The sequence below is a fragment of the Schistocerca piceifrons genome, chromosome 1 (assembly GCF_021461385.2).
Source record: "Schistocerca piceifrons isolate TAMUIC-IGC-003096 chromosome 1, iqSchPice1.1, whole genome shotgun sequence".
NCBI classification, from domain to species: domain Eukaryota; kingdom Metazoa; phylum Arthropoda; class Insecta; order Orthoptera; family Acrididae; genus Schistocerca; species Schistocerca piceifrons.
Window position 1 is genome coordinate 394,196,362 of NC_060138.1, and position 15,002 is coordinate 394,211,363.

General features: G+C 37.3%; 1 protein-coding gene across 1 annotated transcript in view; it reads left to right on the top strand.

The window, feature by feature from the left end:
• The first annotated feature begins 4,743 nt into the window (after positions 1-4,743).
• Positions 4,744-15,002, top strand: part of LOC124796678 (RNA-splicing ligase RtcB homolog) — a 68,565-nt gene continuing 58,306 nt past the window's right edge. The window contains exons 1-4 of the mRNA XM_047260715.1: positions 4,744-5,051; positions 5,144-5,339; positions 5,414-5,544; positions 14,603-14,729. Of these exons, the coding sequence (XP_047116671.1) occupies positions 4,956-5,051; positions 5,144-5,339; positions 5,414-5,544; positions 14,603-14,729 (550 nt within the window). The 5' untranslated portion in view covers positions 4,744-4,955. The remainder of the gene's footprint in view (positions 5,052-5,143; positions 5,340-5,413; positions 5,545-14,602; positions 14,730-15,002) is intronic.

Sequence of the window (15,002 nt, forward strand, 5' to 3'; positions counted from 1 at the left end):
AATGATTAATGTGTCTCCTCTCCCTGTAAACGCCCATAAGCTAGGCGGCAAGTGGGTGCTTACACTCACAACATCCCCTGAAAAAAAGTGATCTGTATGTGCACATAGCGAGTGATACACAGTTGTTCATATTTCTTCCTGTTGTCGAAACAGAACTTATGTGCTTATTGGGGAGTTACTGTAATATCAACCAGCATAGAGGTAGAAATTACCACATAATGCTTCATTTATCGATATGTAAAGTAACAATTACAAAAAAAATCTTGGTGTGCCATGTGAATTATAAAATTATTCTGGAAATTATAAAATACATAAAAATTTCGACAAAATTTTTACTCTCAACTTGTGGTTTGATTTATTGAACGTTTCACCCTATCAAAAATTAATGGAAAGACCGAACTGAAAGTCCAAAATTTCTACGATTGATAGTCAGAAGGTGTTATGTGTCAATCGTGCTGTAAATGAACTATTATTGTACAAGCTCTTGATGATGTGAGGTAAGTAGAGATCTATAAGTTGTGAAACTAAGGAAGTAAATAAACCTTCAGAACCCATGTTTGTACTATTTAATTAACAGTGCCAGTAATATCTAATGGTCTGCAGATCGACTCGGATGTAAGTGCATTCGGTATTTGTTTTCACGTTTGAAGCATTGTCTGAAAAAAAGTATTGATTTATTCCATCTTGGTACTTGTGTCATCAGCAAGAATCATACGGCTGACAAAGATCAGCTAGAAGTTAGAAATATAAGAATTAACCACAGCACCACCATCACTTCGGAACTTAGTGAGCAGAAACGCTATCGCTTGCTACTCGGATAAAGTTCCCGTGTCAGTATTATACGCAGGAGGCGTGAACTGCCAATAAGCTGTTGTCTTGCTGCAAATCCTAATTGCTTCTGAAAAACTTACAACGCATATACTTTTGACTCTCAGCTTTTGGACGTAATTATAGGCTCTTGCAATAATTTTCCATTAATGAACTATTATTTTGGGTCTTATCTGGAACTCTCTTTAGCAATTTAATAATTCCTCCATTATGAACGACCTCCTTGTTCGTACATGCAAACGACCGCTATTTTACATGTAAGATTTCATTAAGCCAGAAAAAAACGTCGCAGATGGTGCTACCACAGTCTATGTTAGATTGTGGTACTACCACAGTCTAATATAACAGTCGCGACACTCACTGCTGTAAAAGTTGTTGCCGTTTGACAGATGGAGCGACACTATCGCTCCAAGCGGTAGGTAAGGTGAACGTCAGACGCGTCGTAAGCATAATGTTTGTTTACATCCATTTCCTACGTAATTTCCGCATTATTTGAGTTATTTTCTTGCCTCCAAGGGTTTGTGTGGTATCAGAAGGCATATATGTTTCTAAAAATGATTCTAAAATAAGCGCCGGCACGGACAAAAATCATGAATAGAGTGGCAAGCTACAACACATTCGTGAAGAAACACTTGTGACATTGGACAGAATTGCAGCTTACCACGTTCATATCAAAAGAATATAAACACACAGATTCACATGTCAGAAGCACAGACATGTACCTCTACTTGCAAAAACGATCGACAGCTCGTTTATCGTTCTGTAGGCCTACTGCGTTTGTTTGTCATTTTCGCCTGTTGCCACAAGTACGACCTTCATCTTTTTATTATTCTAAGTGGGACAAGCAACTGCCAAATAGTGGGAAGAATATGCTGAAAACACTATAATGAGCTGATTACATTTCACGAAAAACCAAATATTTGTATAATTTTCAAACAATCTGTCAGTGAAGAAGGTGCTGACAAAATAATGTCATCACACGAAAGAAGCAAGGGAAATTAAGTGACTAACAACAGAAGTGAACGAAATGCATACCAAAGAAATCAGCAGCCCAAATGAGCCAACTTCTTCAGTTTCTTATTTGCTTTCTTGTTGTTAGAAACTACGTCTTGATTCCAATATTTCAGCCTGTAAACGAGTCTCACTTTAACAAATAACTTGATTAACAGCAGCTTAGTTTCTTCACAACATCCAGGAGGAAAACTTGGGACAGCCATCAATAAGTTCACATATAATTCACCACAGTTTTTCTTGTGAGAATGTTCATCAAAAACTGAAGCCATCTGATTTTCACAATCCCTAAAAAATAAACAAATATTTTCACTGCAAATAACCAAGCTTCCAAAATTGTCTTCGTAACTTTTGAAATGGCAATAAAATTTGTCATTTGCATCTAAGTCCTGGCTGTTGTCTACAAGTAGATTCCTGCACTTGACACAATTATGTAAAGAAAAAAGTTTCTTCAAGATGTAACCAAACACATATCTCATACTGTTTTGTTCTCCAAGGTCTGCTGGAACTTCCACATTTGGTAGCTTTGTTGCAGAACTTGTATCACTACTGCATAACAACTGTGAGACCTTTAATGTTTGAGCAGATTTCATGTCCAGTATTGCCTGACCCCAGTCAATTCCTTCACAATTACTGCTTGCCACATTAGAAAAAATTTATCAGTTTGCTTAGTGTACAGTTGTTAAATGCAGCACAAAACTGCCTTGGAGATGGGTTGCTGCAAAAACCACCTCTCTGCCTTATAGTTGAAAAAAAGTTTTCCAATGTGTCGTGGTTAATTTTATGTGAGAATAAGTACAATTTTGTTCCAGTCAGTACCTCGGCAGCAAGCATTTCCAAAGCACATATATTGCTTAGAAGCCCCTTTACACATTTTATCCTCAGGGAGTAATCTTTTCCATCAGAGCCTACAAATTTCCAAGAGTGAATCCATGGCTTCATCACATGTAGAACATCCAGATGCTCTGAATCACTCCTAATACAGTTCCTTAGATGCACAGGCCCTTTCACACTGTATGTATTAAAGATATCAAAAATGTCATTAACTTTCTGACAAAAGTCTGAAGTGCCAGTTGCAGATAATGGCATACTACCACAAAACACAAGTGTGTCAATACCAGCTGCCACTGTATGGCTTAACACACGAACTGCAGTACCCACTTTCATTTTTGAAAAAGCTGGCAGTTCGACAGCTTTTTTAGTCAGCTTGGGAGCTAACTTGTATTTCCTGTGCAAGTCATTTGAATAGAGCTGAGAAATGTCCTTCCAAGAAGCAGTACCAACCAAACCATCATTTGATGTATGAATTATGTCATACCTAAATAGGTTGTTTCTGATGCTCTTAAACAAATGTGGGGTGTCATAGAAGAAATAGATCTTCTGCTCCTCATATACCAAACTTGGATTGTCTTGTGTAATTCCCAGTCTCTTTCTCCAGTCCACAAAATTTGAACCCTGATCAGTCACACAGGTCTTCACAACCAAGCCAATTTCCTTAAGTCTTTTGACTACTTCATAAAATATAGCAGTCAAATGAATAGCTCCCACTGTTCCTTTACAAAAACAGTAAAGCAATGGTTGTTTGAAACATGAAAAAATGCCATTAATCATTATCACCAACACACTGTTGGCAATTTTAGCTGTGCGTGTAAACCCCAAGTCCTCAAAACCAATAACAGTGTCAGAAGTGCTGTCATATGTCAAATTTGCCATTAGCGACATTTCATCCAATGACATATTCACAAGTTTATCATTATCAGAAAAATGTTGCACCTTTTGCTTTAAAAGATGGAATATATTGTCACTTATCCCACATTTTATTTGTATGCCTTCCACATACCTTTGTAGTGTACGCACTGATGGAAGCATAAAACATTCTGATAAAAACCTGTATGCCTGAGTGCTGTAATATAGTAAATTTAGAGCAAACAGCTTATTTTCGTCTTTCCATCTTGCAGCACGTTTCTCTTTCAATGGCATGCTAATCTGGCTTAACAACAAGTCAAGGGCATCTTTTTTTAAATATCGGGATCCTATAGTCTTTAACATTCGTTTGTCCTTGTTCACTTGCTCCTTCTGACACAATTTCTGTCGCTGTCTGTAGGCACTTTCCTTGTCTCGTAATAGTTTCGCTCGAAGTCTAGCGATTTGCACATTCTGACACTTCACACGCTTTTGCAAGACACGAACAGCTGCACTTAATCTAACCACTTCATCGTCAAAGCAGGTCTGTGTTGACGATTCACACGAATCTGGCACTGATACATGGTGAGCTGAACCAGCTGCTTCTGTGTCATAGGACTGTTTTACTGCTTTAGATTGACTGTCGAATCTTTGTGGCAGTTTCCTCTTCATCGTCAGCTGAGGTGGCTTATTTGGAATGTCAAACAGGGTGGGTACTGCATTCCACACGAGTTTGTTGTTGCCTGCGTTCATGAACTGGTTTTGTTCGAAATGTAGCGAACAAAACCTAATATTACTATACAGGTACACTGGGTCTTTCTTCATGAGGTCTTCTCGCCTGCTATTAACAAGCCATTTTCTGCTCCTAAAACGAAACATTCATCATTTATACACATATAGTTTGCAAGTGAATCCTGACGATACAGTTTAGTAACATGATGGTTATACCTCTCAGGATCCTTAGGAAACCTAAAAAAAGACAGCTTTGGTGTCTTCTTTCTGCTGTTGGTGCAATTTATTGCGCTACAAACGCTCCCGCCAGTAAAAGCCATTGTAAAAATCAAAATAAACAACCACTATTTTCCTTCACGATCGCGCCGAACTCACAGTGTAACCTACCAGCCGCTTGGGGCGCTGCTGGCGCTGTAGGCAACAAAATCGAGGCGAAGTGTCGCGACTGTTATATTAGACTGTGGTACTACTGCGGCAAAGAGTTTCCTATCAACTTTGGACAGTTTTGACATGTGGGTGAACTTCTGTGATTCGGAAGCAGCGTGAGTTGGCCGGCTTATGGTTGAAGTGACAACTTGTGCAATCGTATGTAGCTAGAGTTGGTAAACATTTAATTAATCGCAACTGCCCTATAGAATCGAGGTAGGACTAAAGAGTGTCCGTAACGGTATTTGTCTTCTCTATAAGTGTAAGTTATCGCTATGGTTGTTAGGCAGTACAATGAAGAGCTTAAGTATTTGGAGAAGATTTCGCCTAGTTGTTGGAAAATTAAGAAAGGTTTCCAACCAAACATGAATGTGAGTTAACATAGAATAAATGTATGTTGTTTGCTGGTATTGTAGGTCAGTTGTTCGACTATTGCTAATATTACTACTGCTCATTTTAATAGGTTGAAGGCGTGTTCTATGTTAATAATCACCTGGAAAAATTGATGTTCGATGAGCTTCGCAATGCATGTCGGCCTGGCATGGTTGGAGGCTTTCTACCAGGTGTAAAACAAATAGCGAATGTGGCTGCCTTGCCGGGTATTGTAGGAAGATCAGTTGGCCTTCCGGATGTGCATTCCGGCTATGGTTTTGCGATAGGTGAGTAGTTACGTTTACTGCTGTGTGCAGGGGTACGCGATAATTATTACTACCGCCAAAATCCAATATTTCAGGTAACATGGCAGCTTTTGATATGGGTGATCCAAAATCAGTCGTGTCTCCAGGAGGAGTGGGTTTCGATATAAACTGTGGTGTGAGGCTCTTGAGGACGAATCTTCATGAAAGGGATGTTCAGCCTGTTAAAGTAAGTTAAATTTTAGTTTTTTTATGAAGATATTCTACGCACCTGCTTACATAATTCGTTTGCATCTTACTAAACTTCAGCAATTGGAAATCATAGCAATTAAGGTACACACAACACTTTTGAAGTGGCAAAGTTCACCTTCCATATTTAAATTCAGTTAGTTTGTACTTAGATGTCTTCATAATTTTCATGGTTCATTCTTTATAGTGCATGGTGATTACTGGTATTGTAGAGCAGGAAGTGGAAGTTAAATATATAGGAAAGATATTGCAGTTATTCATTGATCCGATGTAGCTGAAGATGTAAACTCCTGGCATATTTGTCAGGATTCTCAAAAATAAATCGTGTAGAGAGATAGCCCCAAAGTATTACTAATGTAGCCGTTGGTGCTGATTTTACGTGGTGTAGTAGGCAAGAGTTTATTGCAGACTTTTTTCTTTCGTAAATCTATTCATACATATATTTTATTTATTTATTCATCCTTAGACAAATTTCTTTGTATGGATACACACACACACACACACACGGAGGAGAAACTCGTGTTATCAACGCATATACGCTATTTGACACCGAAGTACCCTATGCAAGAAAAGATTAATTTAGGCTAACAAAAATTGTGATTGACAAGATAGCACCAAGTTATGCATCATAGTACACCTTTAGTAGTGTCATTGTTTACTGTGTTAGACATCATTCATTTTGAATGTGTTTGAGCTATTTTCAGAAAATATATTGTCAATGTGGTTTTCCCCAGGGAAAGTACTTACCTGTTACTACACCCAAAGACTTCCAACTGCTTGTCTGCATTCTGAACTTTAGGATGGTACTTTCGATTTTTCTGCTGGCATGGACCTCCATGTTCATTATTTTTGTTCCATTTATGAAGAAATTTTTACTGCTAAAATACTGGGTTGCTTTTTCCTGTATGCAGAGCAAGTATTTTCTCCAGTTCATTATCAATGCTACCAGTAGCTATAAGAGATCTATTATCGTCGTCATAGATTATACACGCACCATCTGGTGTACTCTTTATCATTTATGTAAAGAATCAGTAGCAATGGACCCAGTGCTGTCCATGGAAATCTACTACATAGTTCTGGTTAATGCTACCAATGGAAAATAAGTAAACGGGATAGAGATAGGAAAGGCCTTACATGAAGTCTACGTTCCTTTAAAATTTTTGGTATATCAAAACTACATTAATTTTAAAGTGTCTTGGTAGCATCTTAATACCAGCATTATTGTTGTACATATCAGAGTTTTCAGAATGAAGGAAAAGTTGTATGTCGGCAACACAACAGCTGGAGCAGTCCACATTCACGTGTGGTACAGTTATACTTGTTTTATTAAGTCTTTCTTTTACTATTCTGCTTTAAAACATTAAATATATCAACCAGCCAGTGTAAAAATGAAAATTACATGCAAACACTTGTTATTTACAGGAGTATCTAGAATGTACATGAGTACTGGAAATACTGAGAGAGATTACTGTCACGCGTTGGAGGTGGGAAAAACTTCGGAACTTTTTAGTAGTAAAAACAACATATCCAACATATATCAATTTTAATGAGCAAGTTGAAAGAAATAGTTTGTCTGATTTTTCATGTGTGGCACGCTGTTGTCGCATAGAAGACATTACGTGAATTCATTCTTCTCAGGATTTGTCAGGGAAAGTAAACACACATGAACTCATTTGTTAAAGTTGCAGTGTTGCAACATTAAAGTTGACCAAAATTGTTAACTGTCAATAAATTTAGTCCCATTTTGTTGCTGGTTCAGGAATTATCTTCAAAATTTCGTAATAGGTGTAAGGTATCTGATACCATTACTTTTCCCATCTGAAGAAATTGGGAACTTTTGGCTTATGCATAACATAAACTTTCACAGTATTGTGGTAAATTTATTTGTGCTCTGTAGTGAACACCCTCGTAATTTAGTCCCTACTGGTTGATGGCTAGATTCAAAAAATGGACCATTCTAGCCTCAACTCCAAAAGTAGGCTGACTTAATCAGAAGAAGGGTCATATTTTCTACACTGTGTGGACAGTGCTTTTGATTTCATTATATAAAATGATGAAATTACAGGTTTAGGTAGACCCTTTAACCAAGGCTTTTCCTGTTCATTTTTTTTATGAATTGATCATAAATATAGATGTTCTTCATTAGATGAGATTTTTGCAGCAAGACCGGTAAAATCTTTGGCACTCTGAACAGCTGGGACATTTTCTCCGTAGCTCATTACTGTTCTCATGAAAAAGTTGTTAGTTCCCCACTACTGCATCAACTCCCTTTCCATAGTGTGCGAAATACTTCCTTGAAAACTTTATACAGTTTTTCTGAGACAGCAAGTGTAGAACATTGGCCATGTATCTGCTTTTAAACGCAGAGGCATGGCCATTACTGCAAATTACCTTTTCAGAAAATTTGTAACTGTTAGTTCAGTACTGAAAATTCTAAAAAGGATCAGTGGAAGTAAATATTCATTGTTCTTGTTCTTAGTGTTAAAACAAAGAGGGAATATTTGACATTTTCCTTTAAAGAATAAGGCCACTCTGAGTACAGAACACTTTCTCTAGGTGACAGTACTCATAATTTCTTTCCTGTATTCACATGAGAAAGACATGGAAAAATTGCTCAGCAAAAATGCAGTTACCACTTGTTTCCAGTTTACTATTTTCGAATGCTGCAGCCTGTATCCATTGGAAATTTATGTGGGCCTTAAAGCTTGGTAGATCTTGTACTGCCCTCAAATAGATCTGAGACAGGACTTCTCTAGTAGAAAGTTTTAATCTTTGCTCTGAGTTTTCCCAGAGAGTGTTTTTGGAAACCTTAGTTTCTAGTATCAGCAAAAGTTTGTGTTACAGCAGCATCTATTTTATCAGCAAGCAGAAGAATTTCCACAGTACAGTATTTTCTTTTAGAAAGAGTTTAAATAGGTGAATTTTAGGCTTAAGTCTGAAAACATGTGTACTCTGCACTTGCATTGATCAGATAGTGTGTTTTTCGGAAGTAAAACATTCTTTGGTTGATAGCTACAAAATTTGGAGAAATTGATAAGCTCTTTGTTTTCTTTTTTAAAAAAATGAGAAAGTTACTTGTAAGAACATGGTCATATAGTGCATATGTTGTAACTTTTCCTGGATTCCATTCTCCCAGATTATGACAGTCATTCATTCTTGAGCATGTATATGCAATCTGTGGTGTAAAAGAGAAATCTCTTATTTTAGAGTAATCCATTTTGGATTTTGCATTGGAATGAAAGACTTCCATGGCTAGTCATAAACCAGTGCTTTCTGTTACGCATGTTTTCTTCCCTGGTAATTTTGGCAAAGCAGTTGTTCTACATATGGCCTTTCCAAGTGGCTACAGACATTGATTTGGACCCACATATCCTTGAGGATGTAGAGGGAGATTACTGTTTAAGCTTACAGCCCTTTTCTTTGCCCTCAGCAGTCACTTCAGATACCTCTTAATCAGTTTGTCTCACCTTCAGTTGTGCCTTGCATCTTCATCCTTTTTGTGAGATCCACTTGTTTTCTGTTTTTGAAACTCTGGGTTTCACATTTTAGTTATTCATGCATCTTTTGCATTTGTATTGACTTGCACTAGCAGTCTTTGGCACTGTGTAGCTGTAGAAAGAAAGAAAGATGTTATAATTGATAACACAGTTGTTGCAGATAGTATTTTCAAAAAGGTGTCAGCTTCTTAAGTTCGAGATAGCCAACTAGACAAGGCCTATGAAACAAGAACAGACTAAAATAAAAATAGCAATAATAAAATTAGGCAACAATTGCATAGCACGTATAAAGAAATTAAGAAAAAGCGTTATATAAAAATGGAGTTGTCACACTTGGAACACACTTTAATACCCAGCAAAACCTGAAGTGGAAATTTAATAAAAATCATTAAAAATTATGGTAGGGGCTTATGTTATAAAATAAACAAGAAGTGAAATTATTGAAGTATGTGCACAAGAGGCAACAGGTTATTTTCTGCCATATTGAATAAAATAAGTCTTAATTGCTTATGAAGTAATTACTGATTGTAATGAAATAATTCTGTTGAATAGTGAAGATGTGTATTCAGCTACTCATTCTCCAAAAAAAAAAAAAAAATGGAGTCCAAATTTCTAAATTTTATTCTTGTGTTGTGGTAAAGCCTCCAAAATTGATAAATTTTTGCTTACTTAAGAAAAATCTACAGTTAACTATCTTGATTCAGTAGCCTGTTAGTGACCTGTAGCTGCCGATTTTAGCAAAATTTTATTCATTGCATAGCTTGAAGACATATTAGCACTTTTTGTTATAACTTGGGAATTTTTTTTCTCATTCTTCGGAGGCATGTAAATGTAACATTGAATAACAGGAAAACAAATTGCATGAATTTAAACTTAGGAGTAAAAGAGTCTCGTCATAGTGTACAGAGGCCTGTAATTATGTAACCTAAAGAGCATATTGTACAGACCATAACAAATATAACATAAGCGGCACCTCATGCTTTGAGTTTTGTCATTTGTCAGTGTACATAGCATTCCTTACATGTAATAGAGTGCTTGGCTATGGAGTCATTTCTTGGAATGATGGGGATAAGTTATGAATAGTTCCCATGCCACATCAAAGGTTCGTAATAAGTGGTAATTTAGATCATTGTAACTACACAAGTAAAAATATGTACTAATTGCACAACATTGCACCCACTGTTCTTTCATGGGCTGTCAGTGTCTTATTTTCAATATTAAAAATCAATGAAATCTCATACGTGTTTGATCAGAAATAAAACTATAAAACTGAAAAAAAGGAGAATCAAACTAACATAAAAACAAGCATTTAAAGTACATTACATAAATATTATTTATTCATTGTAATGTAGAGAATTAGATAGTACAAGTAGGCAGGTAAAAATTTAATTAATTTGTAAAACTATTTTCATTCTACATTATTATTTCATCATAAATATCTTAATGGGAAATCATAAACCCCTTCTGGGGATGCTTACTCCATTCTCAGAATAACTAATGCAATAAGAAAAATGATGTAATGCCATGTGGTTGTCATGGTCCTGACAGCAGGGGTTCACTTTTTTGGGGGGGGGGGGAGGGGGGGGACTGTGGGCTTGTCTGTTGAAGAGCATTGTTCAGAACATATATATAAATCTTCATCGAACTGTAATTTGCATTAGAAGGTGAATGACTTAAATTTTGTTTTTCTTTGTATTATGCTGAAATCCATAACATTATGCAAAATGATGTATATATGGATGATCTGTCATTTTTTTGCTTATCTCTTTACACCTACTGTCTGTGTTTTGTGCTATACTCCATACATGTTGTTGTGGTCCTCAGTCCTGAGACTGGTTTGATGCAGCTCTCCATGCTACTCTATCCTGTGCAAGCTTCTTCATCTCCCAGTACCTACTGCAACCTACATCCTTTTGAATCTGCTTAGTGTATTCATCTCTTGGTCTCCCTCTACGATTTTTACCATCCACACTGCCCTCCAATACTAAATTGGTGATCCCTTGATGCCTCAGAACATGTCCTACCAACCGATCCCTTCTTCTAGTCAAGTTGTGCCACAAACTTCTCTTCTCACCCAATCCTATTCAGTACCTCCTCATTAGTTATGTGATCTACCCAGCTAATCTTCAGCATTCTTCTGTAGCACCACATTTTGAAAGCTTCTACTTTCTTCTTATCCAAACTATTTATTGTCCACGTTTCACTTCCATACATGGCTACACTCCATACAAACACTTTCAGAAACGACTTCCTGACACTTCAATGTTTACTCGATGTAAACAAATTTCTCTTCTTCAGAAACAATTTCCTTGCCATTCCCAGTCTACATTTTATATCCTCTCTACTTCGACCATGATCAGTTATTTTGCTCCCAAATAGAAAAACTCATTTACTACTTTAAGTGTCTCATTTCCTATTCTAATTCCCTCAGCATCACCCGACTTAATTCGACTACATTCCATGAACCTCGTATTGGTTTTGTTGGTGTTCATGTTATATCCTCCTTTCAAGACACTGTCCATTCCATTCAACTGCTCTACCAAGTCCTTTGCTGTCTCTGACAGAATTACAATGTCATCGGCAAACCTCAAAGTTTTTATTTCTTCTCCATGGATTTTAATACCTTCTCCGAACTTTTCTTTTGTTTCCTTTACTTCTTGCTCAATATACACATTGAATAACATCGGGGATAGGCTACAACTCTGTCCCACTCCCTTCCTAACCACTGCTTCCCTTTAATGCCCCTTGACTCTTATAGCTGCTATCTGGTTTCTGTACAAATTGTAAATAGCCTTTCGCTCCTTGTATTTTACCCCTGCCACCTTCAGAATTTGAAAGAGTATTCCACTCAACATTGTCAAAGACTTTCACTAAGTCTACAAATGCTAGAAACGTAGGTTTGCCTTTCCTTCATCTATCTTCTAAGATAAGTCGTAAGGTCAGTATTGCCTCACGTGTTCCAATATTTCTACGGAATCCAAACTGATCTCCCCGAGGTTGGCTTCTACTAGTTTATCATTTGTCTGTAAAGAATTCGCATTAGTATTTTGCAGCTGTGACTTATTAATCTGATAGTTTGGCAATTTTCACATCTGTCAACACCTGCTTTCTTTGGGATTGGAATTATTATATTCTTCTTGAAGTCTGAGGGTATTTCACCTTTCTCATACATCTTGCTCACCAGATGGTAGAGTTTTGTCAGGACTGGCTCTCCCAAGGCCATCAGTAATTCTAATGGAATGTGGTCTACTCCCGGGGCCTTGCTTCGACTCGGGTCTTTCAGTGTTCTGTCAAACTCTTCACGTAATATCATATCTCCCATTTCATCCTCATCTACATCCTCTTCCATTTCCATAATATTGTCCTCAAGTACATCGCCCTTGTATAGACCCTCTATATACTCCTTCCACCTTTCTGCTTTCCCTTCTTTGCTTAGAACTGGGTTTCCATCAAAGTTCTTGATATTCATACAAGTGGTTGTCTTATCTCCAAAGGTCTCTTTAATTTTCCTGTAGGCAGTATCTATCTTACCCCTAGTGAGATAGGCCTCTACATCCTTACATTTGTCCTCTAGCCATCCCTGCTTAGCCATTTTGCACTTCGTGTCGATATCATTTTTGAGACGTTTGTATTCCTTTTTGCCTGCTTCATTTACTGCACTTTTATATTTTCTCCTTTCATCAATTAAATTCAATATTTCTTCTGTTACCCAAAGATTTCTACTAGCCCTCGTGTTTTTACCTACTTGATCCTCTGATGCCTTCACTACTTCATCTCTCAAAGCTACTCATTCTTCTTTTACTGTATTTCTTTCCCCCGTTCCTGTCAATTGTTCCCTTATGCTCTCCCTGAAACTCTGTACAACCTCTGGTTTAGTCAGTTTATCCAGGTCCCATCTCCTTAAATTCCCACATTTTTGCAGTTTCTTCAGTTTAGAGTCCACATCTGCCCCTGGAAATGTCTTAAAATTTAAAACCTGGTTACTAAATCTGTCTTACCATTATATAATCTATCTGAAACCTGTCAGTATCTCCAGGCTTCTTCCATGTATACAGCCTTCTTTTATGATGTTTGAACCAAGTGTTAGCTACAATTAAGTTGTGTTCTGTGCAAAATTCTACCAGGGGGCTGCTTCTTTCATTCCTTAGCCCCAATCCATATTCACCTCCTACGTTTCCTTCTCTCCCCTTTCCTACTACCGAATTCCAGTCACCCATGACTATTAAATTTTCGTCTCCCTTCACTATCTGAATAGTTTCTTTATCATCATAAATTTCTTCAGTTTCTTTGTCATCTGCAGAGCTAGTTGGCATATAAACTTGTACTACTGTAGTAGGCGTGGGCTTCATGTCTGTCTTGGTGACAATAATGTGTTCACTATGCTGTTTGTAGTAGCTTTATTCATTATTAAACCTACTCCTGCATTACCCCATTTGATTTTGTATTTATAATCCTGTAATTGCCTGACAAGAAGTCTTGTTCCTCCTGCCACCGAACTTCACTAATTCCCACTATATCTAACTTTAATCTGTCCATTTCCCTTTTTAAATTTTCTAACCTGATTAAGGGATCTGACGTTCCACGCTCCGATCCGTAGATCACCAGTTTTCTTTCTCCTGATAAAGACGTTCTCTTGAGTAGTCCCCGCCCGGAGAACCAATTGGGGGACTATTTTACCTCCAGAATATTTTACCCAAGAGGACGCCATCATCATTTAACCATACAGTAAAGCTGCATGCCCTCGGGAAAAATTATGGCTGTAGTTTCCCCTTGCTTTCAGCCGTTCGCAGTACCATAACAGCAAGGCCGTTTTGGTTAATGTTACAAGGCGAGATCAATCATCCAGACTGTTGCCCCTGCAACTACTGAAAAGGCTGCTGCCCCTCTTCAGGAACCACACGTTTGTCTGGCCTCTCAACAGATACCTCTCCGTTGTCGTTGCACCTACGGTACGGCTATCTGTATCGCTGAGGCACGCAAGCCTCTCCACCAACGGCAAGGTCCATGGTCTTGCTATATAATCCAGTTATTACTTCTGTGAGAGGGTGAAACTTAACCTTGCAAGAAAAAGTTGGATATGCTAAACAAGACGACATTAGTTTTTATCTGTTTATGTGGTTGTTCATAATGTTTTAAGTCATATGTTCAACAATGAAATGATAGTGTGGCACATGATTGGAAGAATTAGTGTATTTACATCAGATGTGCATGGATGCCAGACAAAACAAATCCAAAGGTCCTGGGTACAGTCCTCAATGAACTATAACTTTTTTCTGTTATTTTTTCAACTCTGGCTATAATTTCTTAATGTGCAAAATTGTACCAAGGTTCAGAACCTGTGTTAAATGTAGGTTCCCTTATAAATTGATGGATGAGTTCTTTGGAAGATCATAGGAACGCAATGCCTTATCACTTCCAATGGGGCTGTGCCTAGGAAAGCACTTCAGTATTCACACTAATCTTTGGATCGAGGATAACTTTCTCCCATAAAAATTGTCTCAAAGCTTTAAAAAAGTATGGCTTATACTGTTTTAATTACAGGAGCAGTTAGCTCAGAGCATGTTCGATCATATTCCTGTTGGTGTTGGTTCAAAGGGAATAATCCCTATGAATGCAAGAGATATGGAAGAGGCACTGGAAATGGGAATGGATTGGTCACTTCGTGAAGGTATTTGGGCATTTGTCTCTTTTGGTTAATACTTGCTAAATAATATGCGAAAGAGAAATGCTTCAGATTAGATGAAATAACAGTTATGTGTGCATAGCTTTCTTCCTATAATGTTTTCACTGTGGAAATGTAACATTTCCATCTCCTTTTTACTGTTGAATTCTATTTATATTTGCAGTCTCTAAAAACTGCAGTCCTAATGTGGCAAATTAGTTTTACTACAAAATGCTCTATTTTATTAATATTTCAAGCTATTAACATTTGTCTTTATAG